General features: G+C 42.7%; 1 protein-coding gene across 1 annotated transcript in view; it reads left to right on the forward strand.

The window, feature by feature from the left end:
• LOC126184911 (protein C12orf4 homolog) overlaps window positions 1–21,458 on the forward strand; it is a 141,096-nt gene that overhangs the window by 29,948 nt on the left and 89,690 nt on the right. Inside the window, exons 5-6 of the mRNA XM_049927573.1 lie at window positions 4,692–4,862; window positions 11,022–11,140. Of these exons, the coding sequence (XP_049783530.1) occupies window positions 4,692–4,862; window positions 11,022–11,140 (290 nt within the window). The remainder of the gene's footprint in view (window positions 1–4,691; window positions 4,863–11,021; window positions 11,141–21,458) is intronic.

Below are 21,458 nucleotides of genomic sequence, written 5' to 3' on the forward strand. Positions count from 1 at the left end.
AAAGTCTATGTGAACACCTTGCCATGGCGATCGTGGCTTAGGCCAAGCAGAGAATTTTTGTGGTGGAGTTGACTGATTTTTCACACATGCATGACACTGGGACATCATCCGTTCTATTTGGGTGTCCCTACCCTGCCAAGTACAGTGTCGATGCGCTAACTGTCTCATACGAATAATCCCCCAATGTCTTTGGTGAAGTAAATGCAACACTTCTTTTTGCAAGGCTTTGGGGATGGACACACATGACTGTCCACTGTCATTTTAAACAAGAATCACACCTTGCTGTATAGTGAGGCTATGCTGACATGTAAAGTATTGGTGCACTACAGAGTTCTTTATGCTATGCAATGAGCAAGGCCAAGATGTGCGAATGTATTTTAGCAAAATTTTCAAATCTGAATCAGCTTCCATGACCCGTGCTATTTTCCTATAGTTCAAAGGAAGGGTTGAAGCCATTCAGAATCGTGAGTATCGATGTGACAACAAGATGCAGCAGAAGCATCGAAGTCTGTATCAGGGCTAATAGAAAGATGTGAAAGTGCATCCGCATTTCCATGTTGAGCTGTCGGATGATACACAATCTCTGTACTGGTACTGAGGCGACCACAAAGCCCATCTTTGCAGTTCTTGGGCCATTTGTAAAGAAACTGGCTTAATCAGATGAAACAAGGTCTGTGATGGCTTGTGATCCATTACTAATTAGAATTTTCTGCCTTAAAAGTAGTGGTGGAATTTGGTGACACCATACACAATAGACAATGTCTCTTTCGCTGTTTATGAATAGTTCCACTGGGCTTTGTACAACACTTTTGATGTGAAAGCAATAGGCCTGTCTTTATTGCCAAATCTGTGCAAAAGCATTGCACCGATCCCGTAAGTGATGTGTTGGCAGAAGAGCCAACACCGTATAGCTAGAGGAGGCCGAAATGCACACGTTAAAGCTCACGCAGGCTGGCGTGAGGTCTGGAAAATGACAAGGAATTATAGTAGCCAAAAATAGTACATAACTTCTGGAATATTTAACTTTAATCCATAATTGTTGTACATCGCTCTTGATGATACATAAGTGCAATCTCAATATACACTGGTAATGGCGCCTTGCTAGGTCGTAGCAAATGACGTAGCTGAAGGCTATGCTAACTATCGTCTCGGCAAATGAGAGCGTATTTGTCAGTGTAGCTTCGCTAGCAAAGCCGGCTGTACAAATGGGGCGAGTGCTAGGATCTGTCTCTAGACCTGCCGTGTGGCGGCGCTCGGTCTGCCGTCACTGACAGTGGCGACACGCGGGTCCGTCGTATACTAACGGACCGCGGCCGATTTAAAGGCTACCACCTAGCAAGTGTGGTGTCTGGCGGTGACACCACAGTAAGAACAAGCGTCAACATGCGACACAACTGGTTTGTGAGGATCAAAGTGAACCAGACATCGATCACTGGACTATGCATCTTTAAGTTTTTGAAAAGCTTCTTGGCATAAGTTTGTCCAAACAAAGGAGACAATATCGAGATGTAAGTGATACAAAGAAGCTGCGGTTTGTGCAGCATTCGGTATGAACCAGCTGTAATAGTTCATTTTCCCGAATACTGACTGCAATTCTGTGACATTGTGAGGAACTGGCAGGTCCCTTATGGCCAAAAAATGTGACTGAAGAGGATGTACACCTTGACTGTTTATGACATGACCAACATACTGCAACTCAGGTTAAAAGAAAAAATCGCACTTGTCAAGTCTACACTTTAGTCCTGCATCAGATAATGCACAAAACAAAGCACACAAATTTGCAATGTGTTCTGCGGGTGTATGATCTGCTACGACAGTATCATCCAAATAGTTTGAACAGTTGGGTACTTGAGCAGTCAGCTGTTGCAAATATGGCTGAAAAATGGTGGGTGCGGAAGCACTGCCAAATGGCAAACACAAATGTTTAAACTAGTCCAAATGAGTGTTCACAACACACACGGTTTAAGATTCTTTCATCTAGTGGCATTTGAAGATATGCATCATGCAAATCAGTTTTTGAAAAGTAACATCTAGTGCCTAATCTATTCATGAGATCCTCTGGGTGTGGCAATGGATAAGTGTCAATCGCAGGTTGTGGGTTGGATGCCGACTTGAAGTCAATACAGAGGCGAATGTGCCCTGAAGGTCAGGGGAAAAAAACCAATGGACTTACCCATTGACTAGCTTGTATGGACGCAATAGCTCCACTATCTAGCAGTTTTTTAAGTTCACCAGTGACTTTGTCCTGTAATGCAGTGGGAACAGTTTTGGCCCAGCAAAATTTCAGTTGAGCATTGTCTGTCATAGTAATATGTGCAGCAAAATTGTTAGCCTTGCCTAAACCTTCAGAAAAGAGTTCAGGGAATTCTTTCAGCAAGCTAGCTACTCTGTCTTTGGCATTAAATGCAGTCACTGACAACATATTGTTCCCAATTTTAAAGCCAAACAAATCAAATGAATCAAGGCCAAATATGTTCTCACAATCATGTGATTGTAGCACAGTGAAAGTCATAGTTCGTGTATGCGAGTGATACATGGCAGGCAAAGTACATTTTCTGAGAACAGGAATGTTGTGTGCACTACAAGTCGTCAGGTGCATGCTTAGTATTAGACTGGCGTGGGGAGCCTAACGGTTCAGGTGTGCTAACATTCAGCAATGTAACAGACACACCCGCATCCAACTGAAATTTCACACATTTTCCACTAATATGTAAATGAACAAAAAGTTTGTTGGACTTGCATTGCACTGAAGAAACTGTTTGCTTGCTAGTTTTGCTAATGCCTTCAGCAGGCTTTGAATACACTGCATAGATAACATGGGCCTTGTGACTAGATTTTTGTAAGTGGGCAGAATTCTTATGTTTGCTCTGTTGCAAACATATGGATTGTACAAGACCTTTCTTGCCACAAGTGTAACACTGTGCTTGTCTGGTCGAGCAGTCTTGTCATTTGTGCTGTGAATAGCACCGAGGGCATGATTTAATTCTGTTTGCTGTTAAGACAAATGTTCATGTGGCTTGGCGCACATGGGCTGTTGCTTCCTACTGGTTCAGTCGCGAGAAAGGAACAACTCAACCCTCCAAATCGGGGGCTGCTCAAATTTATCAGCTGACTCTGCACCTGAATTGTACTGATCTAGAATTTGCACTACATGCTGAAATGATTGATCTGACTGTTTCTAAATGTGTTCTCTAAGTCTGACATCAGTTACATTGTACACGACAGCATCACACAACATAATTTCTGAATATAAAGCACCACAAGCACATTTGAATTTGCATTTCCCTGTGATACCCTGCAAATCTGTTACCCACTCGTGATAAGTTTGTTCTGACCTGTTCTTGAAATGAAAGAATTGGTACCTAGCTGCCACCACATTCATTTGTTGCTCATAGTAGTTAGTTAGAGACTCTACCACCTGTTCATAGGAGAGTGCACTCAGTGTGGTGTTAGGGAACAATTTCTCTGGATGAGGCGAAAGACTGCACTTCCTACCATTAACAAAAAATAATGCAATTTCACAGTACCTGGTACAATGTGAGCAGTTATGTGGGCTTCCTACTGTTGCAACCACTCAAGCCATTCCTCTTCTTGTTCATTAAACTGGTGAAAAGGCGGTATGGCACTCAGAGCTACAGGTGTTGCCTGTTGCAATGTATTGGTGGCTTGATGGGTTAGTTGCTGCTGTACCATGTTTATCAGTGTAGAGCTATGTATTGCATCTGAAACTGAAACATCTGTGTTAGCTGTATTGCATCTATCACTTGCAGCTTAGGCACTGGAGCAGGGGTGGGAGAGGTGGGTTGCTCAGTTTGGAATAGGCAAATGCAATAAACAGGCAATGCAAGCAATAAAAAAAAGTACACAAGCAAAGAAAATTTCTGTAACGCCCACCTGAAAACACTGAATTGCAAAAACACTGTAAGAGACTGTTGACACATGCAAACACACCCCTGCAATAAAAAGACAAGGTAGAATAAAGGTGCCAGCAAAACACAAAAGCCCCCAACAAAAGAAAACAGTGGCAGCTAGGCACCAGGTTCTTCTTACACCTCATCACCAAATATTATGTCTCCAGCCTTGTCGTCAAATGTGGGGTATCAAGGCATCCTTCATACTTGATTCACTAGACAATCAAATCAGACAAGTCGCATTAATGAGTTTTATTACCAAAAGTAAATTACAATACTTAACTTTGACAATCAAACAGAAGTGTCACAAGGAAAGAGCGATGTACAAAATAAGCGACCATCTTCAGTATAAACAATTCAAAGTCTGTGCGGCATGGACAGTACAAGTGAAGTAACTAGCGGTCACACTGCTATACAAGTGCCTAATCTTGAAGCTGCTGTTCAACTGGGATGTCGCCAGTCGGTTGCTACGCTTATTTCCTCTTCACAGAGGGGCCACTGCTGTCGCATCGTCAACCTGGAGAGGGGTCGGTCAGTGTGCGATTGACTGAAGTCTTCTCACAGCCATCCCTTCTCTGTTGTTATTGACTTATGTGCCAGCACTTGGCTTTATGCTGTAACAATTAATGTAAAAGAATACTTTGTTGCTGTTGTGTTTGCATGTGTCTGCTGTTCAGATACTGAACTCTAGTTAATAGTAATAAAAGGTCCTGTTTGTTGCTATATTGTATGTCATGTGTTCCAAAGTATTTGTATTTAAAAATAAACTATTTCTTTTAGAAATACTCCACGCACATTCAACAAAGGTGCTCATGAAGATAAGCTGCCTATGCCAAGACTAGAGGAAAGTTTCACCATACACTTAGGCTCGCAGATGAAACAGATGCACAATATAAGAATTTTATCCGCTGATGTGCTGGATTTTTGTCGGGTGAAGCTTCAGAGTTCAGGGTAAATTTTTAATAAAAACTAATGGAATACTACTAATATTACAATTATTATTGTTTCAGAAGGGTGTAATATGAGAACTAACTGTTGATATTTATGCTTTCTTGAAGCGGATATGCATTATGCACTGGTAGAACTGTGTGTAAAAGACTGTATTTGCTCAATATATGTCTATCCAAAACTGCTTTGGATCCTCATTTTCAGAAATAAGTAAGTTGAAGTTAAACTATGGTTGTTTGTGTTGAAAGTTGGAACTTGTACCTCAGGGAGCATGACAGAAGTGGAATTTTTGATATGAATTGGTCATAAGCCACTGATTAGTAACCATTACTGATCTTGTCACACCATAAAATGTATATATGTTTCAGCAGTTAGCATTTAATGTGTTGATGAAGTGTTGTGTTAATGTGAAGGAAAGCATTTCTTGCCTGAAATAGTGAAATTGGGGGTGGGGGAGGCTGAAGTGGTGAAAGTTTTGTTGGTAGTCTCCCTCCAAGAAACATTATCATTCATTTTAAAGTGTCGTGTGGGAGTAGGTACACCAAACATAAGACTGTAAATTGCTTGGGATACTTATTAAAGATCCAAGGCTGGTATCCATGGAAGTTCTGCTGTTTCCTTGCACCTCTTTTCATGGTTTACATTCCTGTTATATGTACATGACAGAGCAAAACTGAATATAACTCTGAAGCTACTAGGGTAGATAAGATATTACTTCAGTGAGAAAGTTCCTTGTCTATGGCGAGTCACTTTGTGTCTTTTATGTAAGTGTATATGACTAACAGGGAGAGTAGACTGATAATTTTTCAGGATGGCCTCCAGTAACTCTAAAATCAGTGGTTGCTGGCTACTAAGGCATATGAATGTCCAGGAAAATAGAGGCCTACACTGGAATGTACCCTTCCATACTATTTCCTTATTGCATAGATGGGTACTATCAGTGGATACATGGGGTGCTAGAAGTTCAGATAGTCCACAAGTACACAAAAGAATGCAACCTGTTCTGTCTAAAAGTAAACTGTTGCTTCCTTAATGTAGGTTTCTTTGCAAGTGAAATGTGTTGCCATAATCTGCAGTGCAATACATAAACACTGAATTGTTTTATTGGCCGACAGAAAATGCAGTCCTTATATTACTTACTGATTAAGAAAGAAAGGAAACAAAAGAAGAAAAGTGTTGCCATTTAAGTGAGTTAAAGGCTGGCAGGTGTTCTGAATTTGTGATGCGTATCCATAATTGAAAGTTATGTAGACAGGTACTTTCTGCCAGATGAGCAGTTTGGTGTAAAGTAAGAGTTAGCAGGAAATATCTGAATTCAGTGAAACTGTTTGGTACCCAGAAGGCTGTTATCACTTGCAGATGATTTATGGCTACCACAACAGTAGCTTTTTAGAACAAATGGTAGGATGAGAGAGCTTGTTCTGTATAAAAGCAATAACACTCTTTTGTAAACTACAGAAAAGACACACATTTGATTAAACAGTTCATCTTCTACATTGTTGTCAGCAGTGAGGAAGCCAGAGACATGCCTCTGTTCATGGAGACAGTTAAAGCACTTGCAGTAAGGCATATATTTTCGTGTTCATATTAGAATTCTCAGCATATTAAACCTGTCACATCAGATGTGCCATTGGTTATTGCGAATGCAGTACTATTTAAAAGAGGGAGAACTGCAGTACTGCTTTATCACTGGTTGTAGATGATACTAATATCAATTTCTGCATAAGAGGGGAGGATGTGGAGGATGGTGAATTGGGGTGAGCCAGAAGTTGCTTGAACGTAGAAGAATCCCTTTATTAATTTATTACAAGCTGCAGCTATGCTCAGCAGTGCCCATGTAGTATTACTTGATAAAAAGTGGAAAATATGTTCTCTAGTTCATAGTACCTCTCTGTTTGAATGGAAACACACTTGAGAAACACATGGTTAGTCTTTATTCTCAGACTGTTAAATTTTTCCATTCTTTTTTTGAAGCCATTTTGACTATTTTGCGACCGTGACTGTTTCAAGAAATATGTAAAGGTTTTTTTTAAATTGCCACTACCAGTCACAAACTTTGTCAACTATTGTGTTACTTATTTATTTGGTGACATGTTTTGAGGGAATCCCTCATCTTCAGGCTAAGTGGCATTACAGAAACAACTTTACAATAAGGTCATACTGATGTTACATACCGTATTTACTCGAATCTAAGCCGCACTTTTTTTCCGTTTTCTGTAATCCAAATAACTGCCTGCGGCTTAGAATCGAGTGCAAAGTAAGTGGAAGTTCTGAAAAATGTTGGTAGGTGCCGCCACAACTAACTTCTGCCTTCGAATATGTGTAGCGCTACACGGTCATACTTTGCAGGCACAAAGATAAATACTGGCGCCAAAACCTCTGCATCAGTAAAAAAATTAAAAGAAAGGTGGAAGACGAGCTTTTTTCTCCGCCCCGAGTTTCGAACCACTGCATTTTCGTACATTATCCGACGAAGTAAATGCAAATTCCGTATTGTTCATCTTCGAATGTAGCAGCATTTCTATGTACTACGAAAATCCGACTGGCAAGACTGTTTGGGATGTTTGTCAATATGGCCAACTCTACATTCTGAATTTTTTCCTACCTGTCAGAAGAGATGGTTGCTAATAGGAACTTTTATGAATTGTGAATCACACGCAGTATTCTCTTCACCATAAGAATAATACGAATATAAACATTTTACCATGCATTCTTTCGTATTTGCTGCTATCTCATTTAAATCCTGTCTGCCTAATAAAATACGAAACTAGAGTGAGACAACAACAAACGCGGAAGAATATACATATCATGTAATGTTTTTATTCGTATTATTGTTATGCCTAATAGTGATACAGTCAGAATTGAAGCACGGCAATTGACTAGATTTTTAAATCTAAGATGACTCATTTCTGTGCAGAATATAATGTACTAAAGAAGCGTCTGCAAAGATTTTCAAACTGAGAAAAATTTTTGCTAAACTCTTGTTCAGAACATCTTCTATCATACACAGCCTATTATTTGGTTCTTGTTGATCATTATCAAAGAAAGCAGCAGTGTAAGTAACAACAAATAGCAGTCTCTTGTCATTGTTTCGATAATGAGACGATTCCTATCTTTTTTTTTTTTTAATTGTAAGCGCCTAAGCGGCGGTAGCGCGCACAAAAGCAAGCCATGCCGCGAACGGTGACAGGTCGTAAACATTCATTATCAGAATGCGACAAACAATGCATGACAGTACAGTAATGCATTTTCAGCTTAGAGTGACGTAAACACCTATAACAAAGAGAATGGCACTTATCAGTTCAAAGAAAAATAAGCAATCAATTCAAACCAGACGAAGCACGTGAAAAAGGAAGGGTACCCGTATAAATACGGACGGAGCGACTGACGCCTAGCAATGGCTATCTGGTGCAGCTTAACTGCTAAGCTTACGACTCGAACCAAACTACTGTAGCTGTATCGTCATTTATTCGACCTAAATTGAGTCTCATATTACAATGGACCAACTTTGTTTCGATTTGGATGTGTGGCCTAAAACTTTTCTCACCTCTTGAATTTCGAGTCTCAAACTTCAGGTGTGGCTTAGATTCGGGAAAATTTTTTTCCTTGATTTCGAGTCTCATTTTTCAGGTGCAGCTTAGATTCGAGTGCGGCTTAGATTCGAGTAAATACGGTAGTCTTTTCATAAATGCTGTGGTTATCTTTGGTTTTCTTTACATTTTCCTATTCTGTTAGACTATTAATCAAAACATCATAAGAAATACCATCACCAATTTCCAAATATAACATCAAAAGAAATATTCACATTTTAGAGAGTTTTATGTAAATTAAAAGTTTATGTTGTGATGTGATGTACATGAAGTAGCATTTCTGTCATTACAAGCAATAAATGTAAAAATAAATTGTATATAAAAAATGTAGATACAGGAAGTGTGGTGTAAGGTGTAATAAAATACTTGGGCTTGTACATGTATGTGCACAAACTAAAGGTGTGATGCAGTTTCACTTAGTTTTGCTGTTGCATTGCGGCAGAGTGAAATTATGGGAGGCAGGGATGATCCTTTACAATCCTGTTGAAACCAAACTCCTGATATTTCATGGGAAAGTTAAGTGACTACTACTTGTACACCATAAGAAGTCACAGTAAATAGTTGGCACATCAGCTGGTGTCAGTGCTACAATCCAAATAATAACTACCACATTGACAATAAGATGGCAGATGGTTTGCCTCTAGGACTTAGCTACTTGTGTTGTGAATGAGCACTGGCCACTTTCCTTGTACTGTTCACCTCTCTCCTCTAAAGGCAGACTTTTCCAGGTACACAAGCAGTAGGAATTCGATATTATCATGGGGAATAATTACTGTAGTAGATATCAATTGTGTTCATAACAGCCCAGTAATTTAACTGTCTTTGCATAGAAGGTGACAAGTGACACCTATGTTGATTCAAGAATTAAGTTTTTAGCCATTGAACAGTTTGTGAAACGAGAGACTTTGTTTTAGATGATAATAGCCTTGAAAGCTTTTGACAATATTGACTGGAATACTCTCTTTCAAATTCTAAACGTGGCAGGGGTAAAATACAGGGAGCGAAAAGCTATTTACAATTTGTACAAAAACCAGATGGCAGTTACAAGAGTCGAGGGACATGAAAGGGAAGCAGTTGTTGGGAAGGGAGTAAGACAGGGTTGTAGCCTCTCCCCGATGTTATTCAATCTGTATATTGAGCAAGCAGTAAAGGAAACAAAAGAAAAATTCGGAGTAGGTATTAAAATCCATGGAGAAGAAATAAAAACTTTGAGGTTCGCCGATGACATTGTAATTCTGTCAGAGACAGCAAAGGACTTGGAAGAACAGTTGAATGGAATGGACAGTGTCTTGAAAGGAGGATATAAGAGGAACATCAACAAAAGCAAAACGAGGATAATGGAATGTAGTAGAATTAAGTCGGGTGATGCTGAGGGAATTAGATTAGGAAATGAGACACTTAAAGTAGTAAAGGAGTTTTGCTATTTGGGGGGCAAAATAACTGATGATGGTCGAAGTAGAGATGATATAAAATGTAGACTGGCAATGGCAAGGGAAGCGTTTCTGAAGAAGAGAAATTTGTTAACATCGAGTATAGATTTAAGTGTCAGGAAGTCATTTCTGAAAGTATTTGTATGGAGTGTAGCCATGTATGGAAGTGAAACTTGGACAGTAAATAGTTTGGACAAGAAGAGAATAGAAGCTTTCGAAATGTGGTGCTACAGAAGAATGCTGAAGATTAGATGGGTAGATCACATAACTAATGAGGAAGTATTGTATAGGATTGGGGAGAAGAGAAGTTTGTGGCACAACTTGACTAGAAGAAGGGATCGGTTGGTAGGACATGTTCTGAGGCATCAAGGGATCACCAATTTAGTATTGGAGGGCAGCGTGGAGGGTAAAAATCGTAGGGGGAGACCAAGAGATGAATACACTAAGCAGATTCAGAAGGATGTAGGTTGCAGTAGGTACTGGGAGATGAAGAAGCTTGCACAGGATAGAGTAGCATGGAGAGCTGCATCAAACCAGTCTCAGGACTGAAGACCACAACAACAACAACAGCCTTGAAATTCTTGTTACTTCTATTTGGTGTTGTGTAATGTTTAAAAGTTGGGCAAATTTCAGTGAGCTCCCCAGTAAGAAATATGGACAAGATAGTACTTTCTGAAAGAGAAGTTACAGGATGTAGTCTCTGGGATTAAAACATTGCAGTATTAGTACTGAAGCTGTTATTGTGCATCAATTTGGAGATAACAAAAAAATGTTATTTAGGAGCAGTGATACCTTATGTTAGACAGAATTTGATAGGAAGAAAGAGGGGAGTGGCGGAGGAGGAGAGATAGGTGTGAGTTGCTAAGAGATCGGCAACTCGAGAACTATGCATTCTCTTGTTGATGTTAGGTTTTAACAAGTGGTGCTGTTGTTGTACCACTGATTCTGTTTCTGAGATGGTTCAAAAAATTAATTTCAAGTATTATAGGAGGCTAGCAGAAGTTTAGTACTGTTGGCTGAAAGAGAAATTGCAAAAATAGCAACATTGAAAGTTCAAAATCTCTACTCCCCCTCCTACCTCCCACTTCTTTTGTTGTACGTGTTCTGCATTTGTCATTTTAATTTTGTTTGTTGTTTTTCAGAAATCTTGATCCTCAGCCACAGCGCTTGCAGACTGCTCTAGCCCTTTATTCCAGTGACTTATGTGGATTAGTTGTACTGACAGATAGCCATATTGGAGCGTTCACAGGATTAACTAAAGGTAATCATGACAGCTTTCCAGCAAGGAATGAAGTGCCTTATTTTATGACTGCTTAAATACATGCCAAAACTTGGTTTTTTAATCAATGCTCATTTTTACACAACATGACTCCTACTTTTGTTTTTAGTGGTTTGTATTTGAAATAGTCATCTTCTTCCTGCAGTTTGTGTTCTTTATCTTTCACCCCTTATGTTGGAGTCCTGGGAAACTGAAGAGAATTGTTTTCATTTTGTGTCTAAATAGGACATAGGGATCATGGAGATAAGATTAGAATAATTACTACGCACACAATAATGCCTGCTTTACCCACGGCCGAACCTATGTGATCACTCCATTTCATCTCCCTACAAAGTGTTACATGCCGGTGTTTGTATGACGACTCCATCTGTGACTCATTGATGTTATAGTCATAGGATTCTATGTTTTTTTCATTTTGTGAAGTGCAAAATTTTACATTTCTGAACATTTAGAGCAAGTTACCAATCTCTGCACCACTTTGAAATCTTATCAAGATCTGACTGAATAGTTAAGCAGCTTCTATCAGGTAGTACTTCATTATAGATAACTGCATCATTTGCAAAAAGTCTGAAGTTGCTATTAATATTATCTTCTGGGTCATTAATATACAACATGAACAGCAAGTGGCTCATCATATTTCCCTGAGGCACACCCGAAGTTACTTCTACATCTGACGGTGACTCTACATCCGAGATAACATGCTATGTCCTTCCTACCAAAAAGTCATGAATCCAGTCACAAATTTCACTTGATGCCCCATATGGTCATACTTTCGACAATAAGCATAATGTGGTACAGAGCCAAATGTTTTTTGGAAATCAAGAAATACTGCAGCTACCTTATTGCCTTGATCCAAAACTTCCAGTACGTCATGTGAGAAAAGTGCAAGATGGGTTTCACATGATTGATGTTTACGAAATAGATGCTGTTTGGCATTGAGGAGGTCATTCTGTTTGAGATACCTCATTATGTTTTAACTCGGAATATGTTCTAAGATTCTATTACAATGTAGACTGGGGTGGCCTGTGCCTATTTCCTAGAACAGGGTACGGTTTTTTGTTCAAGGGATCTATGATAGATTATTGTTAGAAGAGGGGCTAACTCAGCAAATTCGGTATAGAATCTAGCAGGGATTCCATGAGGGCCAGGACCTTCGTTCAGTTTTAATGATGTCAGCTGTTTCCCAACACCACTGATGCTAATACTTACTTCATTCATCTTTTCAGCAGTACGAGAATTAAATTGTGCCAATTTTCCTGGGTTTTTCTTTGTAAAGGTATATTTGAAAATGACATTAAGCATTTCAGCTCTTACTTTACTAATCTTGATTTCATTTCCTGACTCATTCACTAGGGACTGGCTAGTAACTTTGGCACCACTGACAGCATTAAATATGACCAGAATTTCTTTGGGTTCTGTGAAAGGTCACTTGACAATATTCTGCTATGGTAGTCATTGAAGGCATCATGCATTCCTCTCTTCACAGCCAAATGCGTTTCATTCCACATTTATCTATCTATATATCCCAGGGGGCTCACTACTCTTTGGTGAGTATGTGCTGGACTGCTATGGGGCCCCAGGCTTTGCAGCACTATGTCCTCTTTTTGTGCTGCAAACGTACACTTCGACTATCTCTTATCTCATATGACTTTCCTTTTGGTGCAGACCCTGCGTGGACCTGGTTCACAATTTTGGTCTTGATTTCCGGTTTTGCTCTCTGCATTATCTTCACATTCCATTAGTGATTATATGGTTTCCATTATTGGGTTTGACCTGCCATCTTTTCCAGATTTTACAGAAGTGTGTGTCATGCAGGGAAGGTCGCCTACTGCAGTGCATGGGGCAAGGGGTCTCCTGTCAATTGATTACTGGCCAGGTAGCTGTTGCTGTGGGTGGGTGGCACCCATGAGGAGAGTCCTAATTCAGAGTGGGCGGCACAATGGTGAATAGTTCACACATGAAGCAACTTACACTTTCTCCCACAGGTGATCGCATGGCCTTTCTCCCACTGGTGATCTACAGCCCCAGCAGTCTCTTCAAATGGAAAGGTCTCATACAATGCAACAAAGTATGATCGCAATGCACTCTCTTCCCTCGTCACGCCATGGGAGGAATGCAGACTAGACAACAAGGAGCAAAATTCTACCTCCAATACCTAGTCTTTACCAGGACCGATGGTGATGCCTTTTTGGTCACAAAGACTTTATTTTTTGTGGAGAACATTGAAGACAAATATGGGGAAGTTGCAGCCATCTCTAAGATGAAGAGTGGCTCACTCCTCATTAAAATGTCATCTGCTGCCTATTCACAGCCACTGCTCTCTTGTGACTCTTGTAAAACTTTGGATGAAATTTCTGTGACTGTCACTCCTCACAAGAGTGTCAGTATTGTCCAAGGTGTCATCTTTCACTGTGATCTACAATCTGACAATGAGCTGCGGGCAAACTTGGAGTGCTGGGGTGTGCACTTCATCTGTTGTGTCCATAGGGGACCAAGGGAAAACAGAGTTCCTACCAGGCCTTCATCTTGGCTTTTGATGGTGATAAGTAGCCTGAGAAGGTCAAGGTGATGAAACCCTATGTTCCTCCTCCTATGAGATGCTTCAGGTGTATGAAGTTCAGACATAACTTTTCCCATTGCGCTGCTACCCCTTTGTGCAGGAATTGTGGAAGTCTGCTGCACAAAAATGTTCCATGTGCCCCTCTTCCCAACTGTGTAAACTGTGGTGAGCTCAACGCTCCCTCTCCCCAGATTACTCCATTTTTAAGTGTGAGAAGAAAATTCAGGAGTGTAAGACCCTGGACAAGCTCACATAACAAGAGGCCAGAAAAAAGTACTAGCGTCTTAACCCCAGACAAATGTCACAGTTGTATGCTGTAGCTGCAATGTTGTCGCCTTCTCTGTTGATGATGCCTTTCTCTGTTGTGCCTCTTACAGTGGGCCCTCAGAGCTGTCTGCTGATACCTGTCCCCAGGCAGTTGGGGGCCCTTCTGCTGCTTCCCCCACACCCACTTCAGAAACATTGGCTCCTCCCCCTGCCAGGTACACAGTCGCAGTTCCCCAGCCAGTCACCTATCCTCTTCCATTTTGTCTAGCTAGGAAGAGGTCCCTTGGGACTGTTCCTTCCACAGTTCCTGCTGGTCCATAGCCAGACACCAGTTGTGGCTGAAGGAACCTCATGGTGCTGGCTGTTGGGCATATCGTTCTTCCTCTGTTCTCAAAAGCAATTCAGGGAAACCCTCTCAGTCCTTGTCTTCTAAGGAGGAGGAGGGCATAAAGAAGTCCTCCAAGATGAAGGAAACTCCAGGGGCCCTTTTGCCACTGGACTCTGCATGTACTCCTTCTGCACCCAATGTGGAGATCTTGGTGGCCCCTGAGGCACCAGATTGCCCTGGGTAGTGTGCCACAGAACCTATGTCAGTGGATCTCCTGATGTATTGACTGGTGGCAGTACATGACCCTGGGTCATAACCTGTCCCTCATGGTCGCTTCATGGTCCCCCACAATATTCAGTCAGTCTGATCCTCCAGTGGAACAGTCATAGATTTTTCCACCACCTGGCTGAGCTATGGCAGGTTTTGAGCACATACCATTCATTGTGTATTGTCATCCAGGAAACATGGTTTCCAGCAATTATTTTAAGAACCTTCAGACTATGAGAGGGTATTCGTACATATGTGCTGGAATGTAAATACAGTGACCTCGTACCCCATGATACACTATTGGAGGCTGTGGCTGCTCAGGTATGGGCACATCAAGATTTTACCATCTGTAATGTTTATTTCCCTCCCGATGATGATTTGCCCCAGGATTTACTGTCTGCATTACTCTCTCAGCTGCTCCCCCCCCCTCCCCCTCCTTTCCTCATCTTGGATGACTTCAACACCCATAACCCCTTGTGGGGTGGAACAGTGGAACATTGAAACTTTACTAGCACACCTCAATCTTTGCCTGTTGAAGTCACTTAAGTGTTGATCACGGAACTTATTTGGCCATTGATCTCTAGTTTTCCAGTCCTGGCCTTCTTTCATCTATGCAGCTTGCTAATTGGTCCCTCTGTCAGAAGTTCAGGAGGTGTGACCTGATGTGTGGACAATCACCTAAGGCAGGTGAGTCCCCCTATGACGAGGGCCCCCAGGTGGTAGGAGCGTGCCATCGCAGATGCTGGCAATCGTGGGGGATTTTCTCACAATGAGGCTAAAGATTCCTAGACTCTTCCAGCTGCACCTCGGTTCCTCATGGTATCATGTACTGAAGGAGATAGTCCTTCACAGTGGTTAATCAGTTTATAATTAAGAAAGGTATTGATGCAATTGCAGGCCCTGTGAAATCCTACTCTCGCTGTGCTTTTGGATACCAATTGTGGTTCTGAAGCCCAACAACTGCTTGCAGCTTCATTGCACAACAGATATCCTGTTCCTGTCGAGTCCCATCAAACGCTGAATTCCTCGCGTGGTGTTATTTACTCAAGATTGCTTGATACTGTGACTGAAGGAGAAATCCAAACTTACCTCTCTGATCAGTGCTTCACTGCAATTCATTGGGTAATACAAGAGGTTGGTGCAACCTTAATGCCTACACACAGTCTTTTTCTCATGTTTGATAGAGTAGTGCTTCCATCAAAGATCAAAGCAGGGTATGAAGTCATCAAGGTCTTGACCGTACATTCCAAACCTGATGTGCTGCTACCAGTGTTAACGTTACAACCATACTCCTGTCAAAACACAGCAAAATGTGTTACTTGTGATAGGGATGCTCACAAGGGCGATTGCCCACCTCCTCCCCGCAGTGGTGACCATGCAGCCTCATCCTGAGAACGTCCCATGTATATTGATGAGCAGGCCATCCAGGAGATCTGGGTAAAGGAAAAACTGCATTGCTCTGTCACTCACAAGTTATTGGCTAGTTGAAAGCCCTGCATTTTGCCATCTGGCACTTACAGTACTGTTCTTGGTACATCTTGCTCTACAAAGGACACAGCCACACAGACTTTTGACCTTGTTTTCAGCACCACAATTGTAAAATTGCCTAGTGTCATGATAGCATCCCCGTCACCCTCCTCCTCCTCCTCCTCCTCCTCCTCCTCCTCCTCCTTCTCCTCCAGCTGTGCAACAAGCCACCAAATCTTCACCTCCAGAGATGAAATCACCAGTTACAAAACTGGCAGGCTGGAAAGGACAGAAGGAATATTCCCATGAAGACTTTCTACATCCCTCCAGCCAACAAACATCTGAGTCTTGATCTGCTAGCTCCAAAGGCTCCAAGAAATCAAACAAAGGCAAACGGTCTTCTCCTTTGCCAATTCAGAGATCCTCTTCAATGGTGTTGCTGCATGTTACTCTCACGCAGCCAACATCTGTTTCACCAGTGCACACTGTCAACCATTTTTCTACCCTGGAATCTGCAGGCCGACCCAGTGAGAATGCCGATGCTTCTGTAGATGTCGTGGAACAAGATCCTCCAGCTTCTGTGCCCTGTGCCAGTGAGTCTTTAAACGCTGGCACTCTGTAGCTGCAGAGGTGACAATCCTTCATTTTTTCGCTCCTAGCCTTTCCCCATCGTGACTCTCCTCTGATGGAAAGTTCACAGCATTAGATCCAACAAGAAGGAATTAAGGCTGCTCTTGGTATCACAGTGTCCACTTGTTTTCTGCCTCCAGGAAACAAAATTTTCTCCTCAGGACCACTTTGACCTCTTGCATTTCTTTCTACTCCCCTGAGGACAGCATTCCATCTCATGGAGGGAGTCTTGTTGCTCATCTGGGATGACTGTCATAGTCAAACCATCTCAGTGAACGTCCGTCTGTAAGCTGTTGCAGTCGACATTTTCCTTCCTCACTTTTCCTTTTGTCTTTGTAACATCTACATCTGTCTGTCATTTGGTGTCATCAGGGAAGACTTCCTACCATTTCATTGTTCAACTCCCTCACCCCTTTTTGCTGCTTGGTGACTTTAATGCACATCATCCCCTCTGGGCCTCATCCAGAACTTGTCTGAAAGGTGCCCTCTTGGCGAACCTCATGTGCCTTAACAGAGACACACCCACATTCCTTTCAGAACTCCATGCGCACCTATTCCCATTGGGATCTCTCATTTTGCACTGCCTAGCTTGCCCATCGTCTCGAGTGGTCTGTTCTTTCGGACACATACTAGAGTGACTATTTCCTGTGTGCTATCCATTTGCTGACGTATGTGTAAAACCAACTGGCAGCTTTCTGAGGCTGGATGGAGGCATTACTCCTCCCTGGCAACCTTCGCTGACTGACATTTCCCCAGTTGTGATGACCAGGTAGAATACCTTCCAAATGTTATCCTTACCACTGCAGAACATTCCATTCCTTGCTCTTCATTTTGACAGTTCCATGTCCTGGTCCCCTGGTGGACTTGAGGCATGTCACGACACGCTTTGCGCATGCAGACATGCACTCCATCTTTTTAACCATCATCCTATGATGGCAAACTGTATTCATTATAAAAAATTGCTTGCACAGTGTCGTTGCATTCTTCAGGCTAGCCGGATTTAATTTACTTGTTCTTTTAACAGTTTCACTCCATCTTCCATCATGTGGGTCAGCCTCCAGTGGTTCTCTGGGACCAAGATCCAGTCTAAAATGTCCAGCCTGACTGTAGCAAGCATTGTGGACCTCATTGCTATTTCCAGAACCCTATGCCACTATTTTGCAGAGATTTTGAGCAGTACCCACCGTCACCCTGCCTTCCTCTGTCGGAAACGAGTGGAAGCGGCTCAGGTGATATCCTTCTTCTCTCTCACTTCGCCGTATCTTCCACCCCCAGGGCTGGATGATGTTAACATTCAGATGTTGCAGCACCTTCCTCTTGCAGGCAAGCTCTTTTTCTTCATAAGTACAATCGCATCTGGGAAGATAGCACGTTTCCCCAACACAAGTGTGAAGAAGACACTATCATAACCATATCTAAGCCCGGTAAGAAAAAACACCTTCCTTCTAGCTACTGACCCATTTCTCTCACCAGCTGTGTTTGCAAGGTGATGGAATGTAGAATTCATGCCCAGCTGGTATGGTGGATCATCGCTTTGTCAACCCATGTCATGAACAGTTTTCTGCGGAAATAAGAGACTATGGCCATGTTTTTTGATTTGGAGAAAGCCTAAGAAACATCCTTTGTACACTCTACACATGGGGCTTCCTTCAGGAATTTTTAAAAGACTGAGTGTCCATGGTACATATGGTTTCTGCCTTGTCGGACACCTTTATCCAGAAAAACAGGGTGCCTGAGGGCTTTGTCCTGAGTGTCGCCCTCTTTGGTATAGCCAGTAACACTGTTATGGCCTGTCACCTACCAGACATCTTTGGCTCCCTTTTTGTTGACGAGTATGTGATCTATTGCAGTTCTCTATGGACTTCTTTCCTTAAGCGGTGTCATCAGTAATGTCTCATTCATGTTTATTCATGGAGCATCGATGATGTCTTTCGCATTTCCACTGGCAAAACTGTTTTTATGGATTTCTGGTGGTGCAGTGGGATTTTTCCACCTTCTTTACATATTGGGTCTGTTGCTCATCTGTTTACTGAAACTACTAAATTCCTCAACTCGTGCTTGATAGGAAACTTTCTATTTCCTCCTACATGTCTTATCTGACAGCTTGCTGTACCCAGTCCCTCAGTGTCATAAGTGGTACTTCCTGGGGAGCAGATCAGACCACGCTCCTCAGTTAGTGCCAATACCTTGTCCATCCAAAACTAGAATAAGTGAGTTTTATTTATGCATGTGCACATCCGTCCATCTTACCTTGTTTAAATACAATCCACCATCACAGAATCCATTTGATCACTGGTGCCTTGTAAACCAGCCTGGTTGGGAATCTCTAAGCAGAAGCTGCCAAACTTCTGTGTTATACCGGCATGATTTTCTGTTCAGCAAATACGTATGCCGTTTGTGTGCCATGCCCGGCCACCCAACCTGTGCTGCGTCCTTCGATGACTCCTGTGACCACCAGTATGGGGTGTATCCCTCTTCTCTGTTATCTCGTGGAGTTCACTTTCACCGAGCAGGGTGGCGCAGTGGCTAGACACTGGACTCGCATTCGGGAGGACGACGGTTCAATCCCGCGTCCGGCCATCCTGATTTAGGTTTTCAGTGATTTCCTTAAATCACTTCAGGCAAATGCCAGGATGGTTCCTCTGAAAGGGCACGGCCGACTTCCTTCCCAATCCTTCCCAATCCTTCCCTAATCCGATGAGACCGATGACCACGCTGTCTGGTCTCCTTCCCCAAAACCAACCAACCAAGTTCACTTTCAGCTATTGCTCCAGCAACATACCTGTTTCTTTCCCAGTGTGTTTGAACCCTTCACCGCATAGGCTTCATGTGGCTGCCCATGTTCACCTTAGAGTTCTTTAGATTTCTGAGGACACTGCTCCAGACTTGGTCTGTCGCCATAAGTTTCTCGACCTCCACACGGAACTTAGCAATAGTACCTTTGTATACAATGATGGCTCTCGGACTGACTGTAGTGCAGATGTGCCTTTGTCATTGGCCCCAACGATTTTCGGTATTGGCTTGTGGAACACTGCTCAGTATTTACAACAGAGCTCTTCGCCCTGTGTCAGGCCATGCAATGTATCAGGCAACACAGGCTTTTCACTTGTCATCTGCTTAGATTCTCTCAATGACCTTCAGAGCCTCTGTGTGCTTTCACTTGCTCACTCTTGATTTAGCCTCTGTTCACGACAATCTGACAGGAAATGAGGCTGCTGACTGCTGCCGAGACTGCTGACTGCTGCCAAGGCTGCAGTCCTCTACCTTGGCCTGCTAGTTCTTCCATTCCTTCTGATAATCTCCGTGTTGCTGTCTATCAGCATGTGGTGTCGCTTTGCCATCACCACTGTCCTTTCCAGATGTACCAAGTATTTCCTTAGAAGGTGCAATTTACACTGATCCAGATGATGTTGCTAAACATTTTGCTGGGCATTATGCTCGCACATCTGTGTCTAAGAACTACCAGCCTGCCTTTCGGCTCATAAAACAGTGGGTGGAGTGAGTGCACTTATCTTTCACTATCTGCCACCTGGAGCCATATAAATTTCCATTCAGTGAATGGAAACTCTCCAGTGTCATATCCCATTGCCCCTATACAGCCCCAGGCCAGACCTCATCCACAACCAAATGCTGAAACATCTCTCAGTAGATTGTCTGCATCACACCCTTGCCCTCTGTAATCAGATCTGAAATGAGGGCGAGTTCTCATCCAAGTGGCAGGAAAGTGCGGTAGTTCTGAAATGGAAAATGGGGAAGAACCCTCCCCAAGACGAACAGTTATCACCGTCAGCATTACCGATGTTAACAAGTGGCTGTGTTAGGTCCTTGAGTCTTGGGATCTTTTGGCTGCATCTCAGGGCAGTTTTCGCAAAGGCCATTCTGCAGCTGATAATTTGGTTCACCGGAAGTTCACCATCTGGACATCTTTGCAAATCAGCAGCAATCTATTGCTGTCTTTTTCTACCTACGAAAGGCTTACGACATGACATGGAGTCACCACGTTCTTATTACATTACGTGAGTCGGGTCTCCGGGCTCCACTCCCTATTTTTGTTGAACTTATGTCGCACCATACGTTCTGGGTTCAAGTGGGCGCTTCACTCAGTAACCTCCATATCCAAGAGAACATTGTCCCATAAGTCCCTGTACCGAGCATACGCCTCTTTCAGGTGGTCTTCAGTAGTCTAGCGGCGGCTGGGGGGGGGGGGGGGGTTCATCAGTATTGCCGTCTTGTATGCCGATGAGTTTTGCTTTTATTATTGCTCCTCTAGTATGGCTGTTGCTGATAGTCACCTACAGGGCACTGTATGAAAGGCGCAGTCATGGGCTCTCACCCATGGGTTTCGGTTTTCAGCTGTTGAAACTCATGTCATGCACTTCTGTCACCAATGTATTGCCCACGCTCATGCAGAGCTCTACCTAGATGATCAATTATTTCCTGCAGTTGCAATGCACCACTTTCTTGGACTAGCCATCGATTCCCGGCTGATGTGGCTTCCCACCTTCGCCAACTAAGTGAAAGTGCTGGCGATACCTCAATATACTTCGCTGCCTCAGTTACACTAGCTGGGGTGCAGATCGCTCTACCCTGCACCTCTACAAAGCTCTGATTCAGTCCGATCTTGATTATGGCAGTGTTGCGAATGGTTTTGCATCATCCTCACCTTCGCAGATACTGAACCCCATTCATTGTTGTTGGGTCCGACTTGCAACAGGAGCCATCCAAACTAGCCCCATGAACAGCCTACTAGTCGAGCCTGGAGTCCCTCCATTATGTACCAG

Source organism: Schistocerca cancellata, chromosome 4 (assembly GCF_023864275.1).
Source record: "Schistocerca cancellata isolate TAMUIC-IGC-003103 chromosome 4, iqSchCanc2.1, whole genome shotgun sequence".
Lineage (NCBI taxonomy): Eukaryota > Metazoa > Arthropoda > Insecta > Orthoptera > Acrididae > Schistocerca > Schistocerca cancellata.